Source organism: Vidua chalybeata, chromosome 5, assembly GCF_026979565.1.
Source record: "Vidua chalybeata isolate OUT-0048 chromosome 5, bVidCha1 merged haplotype, whole genome shotgun sequence".
NCBI classification, from domain to species: Eukaryota; Metazoa; Chordata; class Aves; order Passeriformes; family Viduidae; genus Vidua; species Vidua chalybeata.
Window position 1 is genome coordinate 7,076,861 of NC_071534.1, and position 13,532 is coordinate 7,090,392.

General features: G+C 41.3%; 1 protein-coding gene across 1 annotated transcript in view; it reads right to left on the minus strand.

The window, feature by feature from the left end:
• Window positions 1-3,246: 3,246 nt before the first annotated feature.
• Window positions 3,247-13,532, minus strand: part of ANO2 (anoctamin 2) — a 138,548-nt gene continuing 128,262 nt past the window's right edge. Inside the window, exons 26-29 of the mRNA XM_053942726.1 lie at window positions 13,365-13,417; window positions 11,226-11,407; window positions 5,993-6,098; window positions 3,247-4,567 (exon numbers count right to left, since the gene is read on the minus strand). Of these exons, the coding sequence (XP_053798701.1) occupies window positions 4,286-4,567; window positions 5,993-6,098; window positions 11,226-11,407; window positions 13,365-13,417 (623 nt within the window). The 3' untranslated portion in view covers window positions 3,247-4,285. The remainder of the gene's footprint in view (window positions 4,568-5,992; window positions 6,099-11,225; window positions 11,408-13,364; window positions 13,418-13,532) is intronic.

Genomic DNA, 13,532 nt, shown 5'->3' on the forward strand with positions numbered 1-13,532 from the left:
CTCATTTTTTTGCTAAAAATATTCTTCAGCTCCATTGTCTGCAGGCCTTTCAGGTGAACCATGGAGTGGTGGCCCTTGCAAGGTAAGAATTGGGAGTTCAGGTGTAAATTCTCCTCCTCTCCTACCTTTAAATGCAATTCTACTGTTGTATCTGAAATTTTGTGTTCCTGGATACACAGGACATCTTATCCAGTACAAGGTGTGCAGGAATTTACCTACAAAGAATAGCTCACAAAAAAAAAAAAAAAAAGCTGGCTTATATTTTCTTTTCAAAAGCAAAATAATTAGACCAGACGGGGAACAGAGAGACCACCTGTGGTTAATTAAAGGCAAGACTGCAGAGCAGCAACAGATGTTATATTGCTGTAGTCAGAGGAGTTTATTGCCAACAGTGGTGAATATTGTGCATGGTGGACTGGGTATTTCCAACCAATTATTTAACAGGCAGACTTCCAGAGAGGTCACCCTTTTCTTCTTGGAAAAAGGAAGGGTTTGTGTGTCATGAATGTTGGAGTTGTAGGAATGGTGTAGATAGCAGTTTTTTATATCCTGAGATGAGGACTGAAAAGCAGTGATACCCATCACAAAAAAAAAAGGTATCTAAGGCTGATGATTAAAAAAGTGGGCAGGTCTGCATGAAGAAGACATGACAGAAAAGGCCAACATTCCCACAGCTTCACTCAGTTCCTGAAAACCCCCTTTAAAACAAGAGATAAGCACAGTGAGAGAGTTCACGTGGCTGTGTGGATCAGACAGATGCTCTAACCGATGGCATTTGAGTAAGGAGTGACTCTGGAGCAGGGAGCTCCTTTCATCTGGATCCATTTCTTCTCCTGAATAACTCCTGAAAGCTGTTTGAAACTACCCTGCACCAGCAGTCCCAGGGAGAAGTTGTGGTAAACGGAGCAGCAAACTCTGGAGTTTCTGCTGGGCAGGTAAACACACCTCACATTGCCTGACAGGGTCACATCCAGCTGGAGCTGGTAAAGCTTTATACAAGCCATTCCATTCCCCCTTTTTGTTGCTTCCTATTTGCACTGCTCTAATTAGATGTGCAGGTTCAAATGTTCCTATTGATGAGGCTCCATGCATACTAGAGTGTGGATCTGGAGGTTTGGAACTAGCTGTAGCACCCAGTGTGGCGTTAGCTACTCACACACACAAACATACTGCTTTTCATTTATTTGCCTGTTTAATTGGGGTTTCCACTTAATATCTGGAGTGGTCCAAAATGACTATGAGATTTTGCACTGAATTTGTATGCAATTCCTTCTCCACTTATTTTTTTCCCCTTTTCCCTACAGAGATTTTAGCTGGTTTTCATTGCTAAAACAAGGAGTGACAATAGCCCACAGGTTTTGTTACCTTTGTGCTTCTATTTGCATCCCTATCCCCTTGGTCCCCATGGAGAGCTCCCCATGCACATGTCTTGGAACAGCCATTCTCTGCTTCTGAAGCACAACTTATGGCAAGGGGGAGCTCTGTGGGTAGACTTACAATTATCCTGCTGATAAAGAAGGGGCAGATAAAGTCTGGCTTTGTCCAAAAAAGATAAGCTGGAACCTGAGAATGACCGAATACCTGATCAGTGATCTACAATTACAGCAGCTGATGGGAAGCGGTGTCAGGAGAATCCAGAGGTTGCCATAGAAATGCAACAAAGGGTGCAGTCCTCAGGGAGTGCACCTGAGTCAGGTACCAAACGTGCAGGAATCCTCAGTGAATGAAACTCTCAAGTTTAAACAGCGAGCGTATCAGAGATAAAGATAATTGAGCTGCCTGTCCTGTTTGTGATATCAGGGGAGATCCCATCTGGACATCAGCCGGGATTGCTGCCATGCCTCTTTCCCAACCTTGTTTGGGTGACCTCATGAGAACTTGCAGAGCACCAGTGTACATCTGCTGGCTTCTCTGGTTCCTTGTGCCAGGAAATCTAGAAAAACTTTATCATTTTTGGACCACAGCAAGCATTTCGGTTGCTTGTTATGGAAATCCTGTGTAACAACAGCCTAATGCACTTGACTTTGGGATAAAATTTTTCTGACTGCTTTGGAGTGACTCACAGCTTTTAAAAAGGTATTTCCTGGGTGGAGGGAGGGTGTACAAAATGTACAAAATGTTGCTATTTTAAGGAAACCCTTAATTCTGAATATCCTTCATTGCCGTGCAACCTGTGTGCAGCCCCTTTCTAAATCCATTTCTGCACACCCTCCCACATTCCTGGAAAAAGGAAAGGAAGAATTATGACAAACAAGACTGATATTTCTACTGTTTAGAAACAGAGGCTTTTTGGAGTGAAGAGAATTGATTGAATTCCAAAAACTAGGGTTGCAAAAAACAAACACAGATAATTCCAAAGCCCCAACAGTTTCAAATTGCCAGGTCCACCAGCAGAGCATCCCCTTAGTGTTAAAGAGGGAATAGATATTATTAATATTGACTATCTTAATACATTAGACCATGGAATCCCCAACAGGGCTTTGTTGGCCTTTTGAAAGTAAAATGAGACAATTTGTTTTGGACGAGATACTGTTCCCTCATTTAAATGTTGATCTTAGAGGGGGAAATCAAAAGTTATGTCTCAGCTGTGTCACAGGTTTCCATGAGGGAGCCAAAGACTTAAAAAGCAAGCAAACAAATATGCAAAAAAATCATTCAATCACCTAACAAAATTAAAACAAAATAAAACAAGGAGTTTTGACAGGAAAAAAGAGGAAAATATTTGGAGAGGACTGACTTTTTTTCAACAAAGTTAAACATTTGCAATTTTATTCCAGACGACATTATAGTTACAAATTCCATTTCGATGTTGAAGGAATAAATAACCCAAAAGTAAATTTTTAAAATGAAAATCGAAGAAAAATTTTTTTTTCCATTTCAGCCATCCTGAAACAGTTCTCCCATTTTGATGTGCCTTAGTTTGGGCACTGAATGAAAGAAGAAATTATTTTTGCACTTCCCATTATGTACCAAAAGTTGCCACAGAGAAAAATCTTTTCATCTAAGACATTAGTAAAATCTTAGGCTTCAGAAATATATAAATAAGATTATTATGTTAAAGAGCAATCCTGAATAGAATAGCTGAAGTATTTCTTTTGTAGAATGGCTGAAGCTGAAGTATTTCTTTTGGTTTGTATTTTTTCTTGTTTTGAAAGTATTGTTGAGAAGACAAAATGAGAAGAAAACCTTTTGTCCAGACTCTGAATTTCAAGCTGAGTTAGAGACAAAATCAATAGGAAAAGAAACTGATTTTTTAAGAAAGTTTAATTTTCATTCATGACAGAGTAAAGTTATTCCTTAAATGCTTGTAGGTGAAAGCTTGGTTAGTGAATATGTATATCTTCCAGTGAAATGCAGTTCTGCAAAATATTTTACTTTACAGTAAATCACAACAGCAGCAATTTTTGTTACTTTACATGCTGTGTACATGGAGATGCCACATGATTTCCAGGGCTTGATTCCATTCTCACTCCTCAGCTTTGCACTGGTGGTTCAGTGGCATGATTCTTCTTGACACTGGCTGAATTCCAAGACTAAGTGAGAGGAGAATCAAACATGCAAGGTTTGGTTTTAGCTTTTTGTTCAGGACAATGGGTGCCAAGGAGCTTCCCTGGTTCTGGCAGCTTCAGCCATTCTGATGGCCTCCCTGCTCACCAGCACATGCCTTCCAGCTCCTGCTAAGCAAAGCACAATATATCCATAGATGCAAGTGCCCAGTGATTTAAATTCCTTCTGTTCCCACATCTCCCAGAGCCCTGCATGCCCTCCAGAGGTGGCACCCTGTGGCAGAATAGGTTAGGAAGGCACAAAGACTCCTTGAGACTCCACATGTTTGCAAACCCTTCACTGGCAGCTACAGCCAATGAGACCATGAGGTGTGTGCACTTCTCCATGGTCAGTCCTTCTCCAGTCAGTCCAACCTGCCCAAGGATAGAGACTAAAGCAGGAGTGCCCCATGCCTCACTGGGCATCTGCAGGAGGAGGGATGGCTGCCAGGAGAATTCCTGCCAGGAGAATTCCTGCATGCCTCCCCAGCTTGCATGCACTGTCACCACAGGAGCCAGCTACAGCCCCAGTATAGCCCTTATCTCGCACTGATGAAATCTGGAAATGCTGCAGCCCAGAGGGCATTTAAATTGTAACAGAGCCCCTCGCATCTGGAGACCCTAAGGAAACAAAGAGCCTCCTTTTCTCCCTGTCCCTTCTCTCCCTCCCTTGCTCCAGGCTCAGAATCACATCACACAGTAAGCAGAGGCAAGCACAGGCTGTCCCCTTCCCTCAGGAGTCACACCACGGTGTGCTGGGAGCTGAAGGAGGTGAAGCTGCCCTTGGGGCTGCGGTGACACTGGGAGAAGCTGGCAGCCCTGCTCCTTCTGCTTTTGCTCCCGCTCCTGCGTTTCCGCTTGTCGTGGGCCATAAAGCTTTCGAGCAGCTTCAGCTTCTCATGCTCTTCCTTCAGGAAGAAGTCAACAAGCACGGTCTTCTCCTTTTTGATCTGTTCACTGATGTCCTTGGGAATGTCAGGAATCATCCAGTCAACCAGAACACTGAGGAACATCACCAGGTTCTGCAAGCACAGCAACAGACGTGAAGCAAGCATGAAAAATCCAAAATACTCACACTGGAGCAAAACCAAACCCTTGTTACAGCTATGAGACAGATGTCAAACACATTTTGCTGGTGGTGTGTAGTAGTAAGCAGTTGATTAAGGCTTTATTTCAAGAAAGAGCTGAGGTTTGTGCACAACTACCCCTCAGTGTAGAGGATGAATTAAACAGTTAGGTTTGAAATAGGAAAGGACACAGAATCATCAAATAATCCACAGCCTTAGTAGATACTTCAGCATTATTCTTTACAGGCATCCAAAGGTGCCTAGTTCTCAATATCCAATTCCTTGATACTGGGTTCAGAATCTATTAATATAAGGACATCCTCCAATACTGAAACACAAAGCAAAGATACCTGTGTGTTTCCAGTGTGGCCTGAGCACACAGCAGAGAACTTCCATGGCCATTCTGTCCTCAAATCCTTCTGTCTGCTGACAAGCAGGATTGTTTTTTACACTACCACAGTGTGCAAGACAAAACCCCAAACCTCAAGTGTCAAGGTGATTACAGGTACTGCTCATAACATCAAGCAGGAAGCAGACTGGGCAAAAAGTTTTTCTTGCTTGTGAAATCTATAGATAAGCAATGCTTTGGGGGTTTGTATTGCCACAATAATGCTTTGAGACTGTTGTGTTGTGTAATGCCTGGAAATGTGTGAGAGCAGTTTGCTGACAGGGCTGCTAGCATGAACTCTCTGTCCCCATCCAAGACAATGGAGCTAATTAACCAGGGAATGTTCTCTGGCAGAGCAGGCAGAGGGTTTGAAGCCCAGCAGAGCCAGCTGCTTTCAAGTGCTTTGCAGCCAGTGGTGGAAAATTACTGAAGGCATGGCAAAGAATCAAAAGAGGGCAATACAAACCAGGCAAGATTCACGGAAACTCTTGGGAACAATTGGCAGGTGGGGACAAAATAAAGGCAGATTTGAAAAAGAGGGATAGGCCCAATTTGGTTGTGGAAGGATCCCAGATCATGGAGGAGGGCAAAAGGAAGCCATTGGAAAGGCAAGCCATGATAGCAAATCCCTTGCTAATGAAATCCTCACACTGGGGACAATTTACTGTTCTCCATTCAAGAAAGTAGCAAAAAACCTTGGAGTATTTATTACTTCTGTTTATTTCTTGCTTTGGGTAAAGAACAGCAGTTAACAAGCTTACATAGCATTTATGTGCTTTTTTACACGTGGTACCACTGAGAGTATAAAAGTTGGCAAAGTCCACTTAAACATTCAAAAGCCTGGGGTATTTTGGGGACCAGTGCTAACGCCAAGGGCTAAAAGAAGCTGTGGGTCTTGCTTTCCATGTCTATTGGACATGGGCTGCTTTGGAACACACATTTGGATCCATGTATGATGATATTTCTGTGTCTGAAAGTGTCAGCAGACTTACCTGAAATAGAATCACAAAAGCCAAGCGAGCAGACAAGACCGCCCAGTACTGCTTAGAAAACTCGTACTGGTGTGGGGACCAAGGTGGTTCTCTGTAGTCTTTGAACCTGGAGATGGAGACAGCTCAGTTATCACAGTTCCAGTAATTTCCTCCAGCATCAATTGCTGTGCTTAATGTGATTTTCCAATCACAAAACCCAAAGAATCAAATCCTCCAGATGTTCTTACTTCAACCCTTATTATGAAATACAACTTCAGAATTAGAGCTGGACTACCTCCACTGAATTTAACACACTTAGTCTGGTTTTCACAGTTGTAACCAAAATCAGAACATTGTTTTAATGTTGGAAATGTCCAGATTTTTGAGGATTGACAGAAGTCCCCTTCATTTTTTAATGTAAGTTGACATCAACGTACAGGGAATAAAATGCTGAAATGAAAGCAGAAAGTTAGTCCAAGGCATTTTCAGACTGAAGTAGATAAACCTGCATCCATTTTACCTAAAACTTAATTAATTTAGGGAATAATTCAGCCCACATAAAATGTGACTCATGCTTTGGTGATTCCTGTCTTTGCATTAACGAAAGAGGGAGCCATGGGGAAGGCACTTCCTAAATTAACTGTCTAGCCTTGGACAGGATAAAACAGAGCCTTAGTGCTTTGGTGTAAAGACTGTTGCTTTTAGTATTATCATCAATCATTTGGAAATAAACAACAGGCTAATAAAAATCACAGATGCTCCTAAATTGGAAAGTTTTGCAAATTGCAGGAAACACAGAAAGCAAAAAGAAATGGAGACAGGAAACACAATGAGAATAATATGGGGAAATGGAAAATAATTAAAAATAAAACACTTGAAGCATCTTTGAAGGGATAGCGTTTGAAAGTGGAAATAGCCTGGAGCTTGCAGAGGCTAGCACGTTAGCACAAGTTTGAAATATTGCAGTAGGACAGTGCATGACTTGTGGGTGTATCAGCAAAAGTCACAATGGTGCTGGGGTGGGAAATTAGCCTTCCTCTGAACAGCCCAGCTAAATCCACACCTGGATCGTTGCATTCAGCCATTCAGCTGCACAGATTCCAGAGAGGAGGGGAAGGGAAAAAAAAAAAGTAAAAAAAAAAAAGGAAACCAAAGAAAAAGATAGCGACAAATTGAAGGTAGTTCAGAAGAACAGTACAAGGGCTGAGGAGATTGACTTATCGGGAAGATTAAAGAGCAGCACATGTATTGCTCCACTTTGGTAAGTAACAGCCACAGTTGGACATGATAACCATGTGCAAATTGTGCCCTTAGGACTGAAAAGGATAATTTAGTGCTGTTCCCAGTGTTTGACTAGGAGTAATGGGATGAAATTAAGAAAGGGGAAATCTGTTTTGAATACCACAAAACCCGTCCTGACAGTAAGATTCATTAGACTGTGCAAAAGCCTCCATTGGGGGATAATGGAGAAGGTTCATATATAAAATCTGTCAGCTTCAGTTTGCAGGTGCTCTTGCCAAAATTACCTTCAGGTTCTACCCACATGGTTTTGCATGTTAAACTACACATTTGCAGTCCACACATCCCCTACATCCTGCCGCTCCCTACCCCCAAGAAACTGAGTCTGCAATGCTGGATGTCATTCTGTGCTGCAGCTTCTGGACACAAAGGACACGAGGTACAGCCCACGGGGTGGAGAAAACTGCTTTAAACTGGAGGCTGTGTTAATTTAGGGAAGAACTCCCTGGGCTGTGTTAGCCCCTGGATGGTTTTGCTCAGCAGTGCATACACAGGTCCCATCTTAGAATTCCTGTGCTGTTCCTGCACTGCCAGATCCCCCCTCTGGTACTTTTCTGGACCTTGTGGACTCCCACATATTGCTCAAATCTGTATGAGTGCTGCATCAAGGGCCAAAGTCAGTTCCCTTGAACTTAATCTGCTTGAACATCAAAGCCAAAGAAAGCCATTGAGTTTCTTGTGGACTTTGCTGACCACTATAAATCAATCTCAGTCTTGAAACGGAGCCCAGGTTCACCTGGAAGGGTCACCAACTGTGGTGGGTATTCCATTTAATGCATTCTGAGCTTCACAAACTATGTAAGTGTTGCAGGACATCAGACCCCTTGGAAATTTCACCTGGCTCAGCTGGGAATCACACTGCTTGTGATGCCTGAACATACACTCAACAGAACACTAGCAAATGATTTATGGTGAAGGAAAATGTTGCCAGAGCTATAGATGAGGGAGCTGGGCCTCCTCCCCACCTCCTTTTTTAAATTATTCTCTGGCACATGGGACTCCAAAGGGCCTTTTCTAACCCCTAGATTCTACACATAGGACTTTTTTACAAAGACCATCTTTTCAGCTAAAGAAGCGTTTGGACAATATCCTCAGGTGTGATTTTTGGGGTCTTCTGTATAGGGTCAGGATTTGATGACCTTTGTGGGTCCCTTCCATCTCAAGATATTCTATGACTCTCTGATTCCCTCACCTCTTCAATGCTTCACTCGTAAAATATTTGATTCAGCAGGCATGGTAGGAACAGCAATCAACCAGTGCTGCAAAGATTATTGTGTTTCCAAAAATAGCAAGCAACTGTAATTACACTGAAAAAGGACAGGAATATGAAGTGGTTAACATGGTTGAAGAATAGAGCACAAAAAAGTTAAAAGGAAGAATAGAAAAATGTGTACTGAAAGTAGAGGGAAGCTGGGTGGAGAGAATTGAAGCCGGAGTTAAGACAAAGATGTTAATGTATTTCAGAAGTTTATCATGTGGGGAAAAAAATTTTCTAACTTTGTATATAGGTGAAATTTCAAATCAGTCCAAATAAGTTCAATAAGCTGGCCTTGAGAAGAAATTGGAGAAAACATCCATAATCACAGAAGTAGCAGTGCAGGAGTACAAAAAAATTAGTCAGGGAAAAATGTTAGCATCCACTACTGATCATTAGGAATAGATGAGATGAATCCCATGACATTAAGAAAATAAATTCAAAGACACTTTATAAAATTGCTGAATGTTGGAGCAGACCTATGCTAAAGGAAAAGTCCCTTGAATGACTCCATATCTGCTGCTTCCTTTTTTCAGTGTGACCAGTAGGTTTGTGTGTACTCCATAATCATACAAGGCTACAAGGATTAAAAGGGAAAAACCAATAAAAATATCCCATATCTTAGCAAGATTTGCTTCTAATTTGCCTTCAGCTATTCAAATGCCATTTTTCCCTGAAAGAAGAAAAAAGTAAAATTACAACTAATACTGTGCATCAGAACAGCTTTACTGCAACCTTTATTTAGAAGCAGTGCCAAAGAGTTCACAGCACTGCAGAAAATGCTGCTCTAAATATTTGAAGAATGTATTCTGTATGTTCAGAGTTGTTTCTGGCTTGTTACGGTTATTTTTAAGATACCTTAATCTCTGGCAATGCCCGTAAGGAGAAAAATGCAGCCTCATTACAACCACATTTATCTCCAGAGGTCACAGAAATCTAAGAATAAGAGAGGTCAGCTTGTTCTCAATGCATTTGCCAGAAACAGAAATACAGATTTTATTTCCAGCTCGAGGGGCAGTGTGTGGTTGCCTGTCTCTTGGGACGCAAGTTAGAGACCCCGTACTTTATCACAGTGAGAGTTCTGTCCAAAGCTGAGATTTTGATAAGATTCAAATGAGGCAGATGATAATGAGAAACAGTGTTTGTGGATGCTGACATATTTTCCCAATTGTTTCCTGATAAGAGAAATATTCCCATAGTTCTGTCTCACTCAGACTAACACATGGGCAAACATTAATTTTTTTCTTCTTCTCAGTCTCTTAGAGGTGTCATCAGGAAGGGACCACTTTTGAATGCAGTGTAGATTATTCCCTCCTCCCTGTATTTGGCCTCTGTTGAGTATTTGGCTGTGTATGACCAAACTAATGTGAGTTTTACCCTGTTGTTAATGCACATTTTCCAAACACACCAGCACTTAAACATCTATAAACAGAGGCCACTGGATGGAACAAGGTAAAAAGCAGCATAGTGAAAGTAGCAAAATCACAGTGAAGTGGATCAAGATGCTTGTTGAAGGAAAACACATGGGAATTTAGGGATGAAAAATTAAAATGTGCTAGAGTGAGAGTGGAAAAGCATTTCACAGACTTACAAATCTGAAAGTCCAGAGATGCTGCATACTCTAACAGGGAATACTTTGCTAACAAACAAGTCCCAGCAGCAGAAATGAGGAATTGCAGAGCTCACATGCTTATTATAAGTTGCTCAAAAGTTAGGAGTGCATCAATCTATCCTGTGCTGTAGTCAAGGTGAGAAGTTAGGTTCCCCCCAAAGGCAATCCCAACAGCACTGCCAGAGTGACAGGGACAGATTTCTCTCCCTCTCTACCCTGCTTCCAGTGAAGAAACTGGGGGGTGTCATTTTGTGGGTTATAGTTGGGCAAGATATATACCCCACTTGAAATCAGTATGAAATATATTGCAAATCAAAGCAAGGGAAAACCACTCTATATTCAGGCTATCCTTAAATAAATGGAAGAGGATCTTTTATAATTATTTTGTGCCATTGCAGAGACCAAGCAGAGGGGGATTTCAAGGGAGTAAAGAGGGAAGGGGAGACAGGCTGTTGAGTATAACACTGACCCAAAGCAGCTCAGTTTTGAACAGCTGGGGGTTGTAATGCCTTAAACCAGCTCTTTGAATTTCTGCATATTATTATAAAAATACCAAGTTATTTTGAAAACTGGAGCCACATTAATGATTTCTCACGCAAACTGGAACTACTCTATAGGTATCTGGTGTTTGGAACATATTTTAAATGAAGCTGAGCCTTGTTTCCCCAATCAGAAAAGATGTATCTGAAATAGAAGACAAGTACATGGTGACTGGTGCAGGTTCTAAAGATGGGTATAATATATTGATATCTCAGCAAGTAAGGACTGAATTTAGTAAAGACAGAGAAAGCCTGGTTCTAATTACTGGGTGTCCAGTTTAAAAAAATCATTATTTTTAATTAAAGCTGTATCTTTCAGCAAAGAAAGTGTTAGTTTGCTTTTTTCTGTGGATCAAGTCTGTCTAAATTTTTTATTTTGCCTTTTAATGCCCTGAAAAAACCCCTTGCAAAACCACATTTTCAAAGGCACATGAATATTGCTGAATATGTGGCCAAATAAGTGAATTTTATCAATTCCCACTTTGAAAAATGACATAAGAGCCAAGGAAATTCCCTCAACTGTGTAAACTGCCCTTACAAGTACTTTACCTGCAGAATGAAACCTCCTGTGCAAACAGGGAGTTTTCTGGCTGTGTCCCAGCCTTGAGCTGGCTGACATTGAAGTATGAGAGGGTGTGATTGATGAAGCCATGCATGGTTCCATTCTGGCTGTATGCATATTGATACATAAGGCGTGGGATGAAATCGGAGGTGACAGCAATGACAAAAGCCTGAGAGATGGAAAAACAAGCAAACAACAAAAAAAAAAACCAAACAAGCAAACAACAGCATTGTGAATCTGTGTCTCCAGGTTAAGTAATTCAGGGGAAAAATTCCATTTTCGGGTAAATTTAGAGTGGTGGTGAAGGGATAGTTATATGGTCAGAATTGGTACAGAATATTTGCACAGTAACCTGCTCTGTCCCTCCAAGGGAAGACTCAGCTAGGGAAGTAGCAAAACAAATTAATGACTGTACATTGCTCCAATTGTTTTGATCTCTGGAGCCATTAGGAGGTTTATCACTAGTTAAAAAAAAAAAAACCCTACAACAAGACCTAATAGCCAGTTGGTATAATTTGGGCTGTATTTTGGTGTAGTTACACCAAACCTGTTGAGTGTAAATGTCCATTTTCCCCTCAGCATCAGGATTCACACAGGGGGATCTCATGCTGGTATTAAACCTCGTGAGACTGGTATCCCATAAAACTGGTGTGATTGTGGGGGCAACCAGTCGCAGAAATCTCTACATCATATCAATAACAATCTCTTTGGTTTCTGCTCTGGATTCTCCTCTTGGAGCAGGTCCAGAGGAGGCCATGAAGATGGCCAGAGGGCTGAAGCCCCTGTGCTATGGAGACAGGCCAAGAGAATTGGGATTGTTCATCCTGGAAAAGAGAAGGATTTGGGAGGAGATTTAAGAGCCCCTTCCAATGCATGAAGAGACTCTAAGAGACCTGGAGAGGGGACTTTTGACAGGGGCCTTGAGTGACAGGACAAGGGGGAATGGCTTCACACTGACAGATAGCAGGTTTAGACTGGATATCGGGAAGGAATTCTTCCCTGTGAGGGTGCTGAGTTCCTGGCACAGGTTGCCCAGAGAAGCTCTGGCTGCCCCATCCCTGGAAGTGTTCCAGGCCAGGCTGGATGGGGCTGGGAGCAACCTTGGATAGTGGAAGGTGTCCCTGCCCATGGCAGGGGCCTTGGAATGAGTTGATCTTTAATGTCCCATCCAACCCTAACCATTCTACTATCCTATGATGACTGAAAACTATATTTTGCTACATAATAATTTCTTGTGTCAATATTATCCAGTTAGAGAAGCAGAATTGGGCATTCAGTACTTTTTTCTGAAACAGGTATGCACATATTTACATTTCTTTCAAGAAAAGGTATCTAATCATACTTTACTGGAATCCCCAGGAAATAAACATTTCCAGAGTAGCAAACAATCAAGGATCATAAATCTGCAAAGTGTATTCAGAGAAAAACAAGAGGCTGCAGAGTTTTTCTCCTCTAGCACAGTTCAGTGCTGGACAGCTGAAGTCTGTGCCTGACAGTGAGATTATGGGGATGTGCAGAGTTCCACAGAATTCCGACCTTAATTCCTGGAAACTGGAGAGCCATGAGTGAACCAACACTGAGCCACATGTGAAACAACACTGCCCCTCTGGAGGCATTAGAGTGTGGAGGCATTAGGCTGTGCTGTTGTGCTGGGAGCTATTTTATTAAAGAAATTACATAACACCTCTCCACAAGTTCTCCCTTCAGTAGTGAAAATCACCTCCCTTTCTAAATGGCTTTGATACTTTTAATATCTCTGGTATTATTGCATGACCTTAAAGATATTTTCCAACGTAAATGATTTAATGAGATTCTGATCTGTAGGCTAAAAACCCACTAGAAACTATTAGGATTAAAGTCCTAGGGCATGAGATTTTTTTTTATCTTAAAGCATATAGAGGAAAATTTTACTTAGAGAGTACATCCAGCACAATAAACATAATAGATCTGTATTCTGTTGTATTGGAGCAATTGAGAAAATTAGATGCCACTTTTAAGTTACGTTGAAGGGACTATGAAATATGAACAATTATAAACAATAAATTATAAAGAATTTTAAATTACATTGAAGAAACAGCAGAAGGTCCCAAGATCATGGTTAGAAACTGGTGTAATCAAACACTTACATTAATAATCACTGAAAGCTTTCCAATACCACTCAAGATGTTATACCAAATACCTGTAAGTGAAAGAAAATGGGTTCATTATAAATTTATTTATTATTAATGGGTTCATTATAAATTTTATTCTTTGTTTAATTGTATTTTTGGTCTTATCTTCACTGCAGTGCTCTT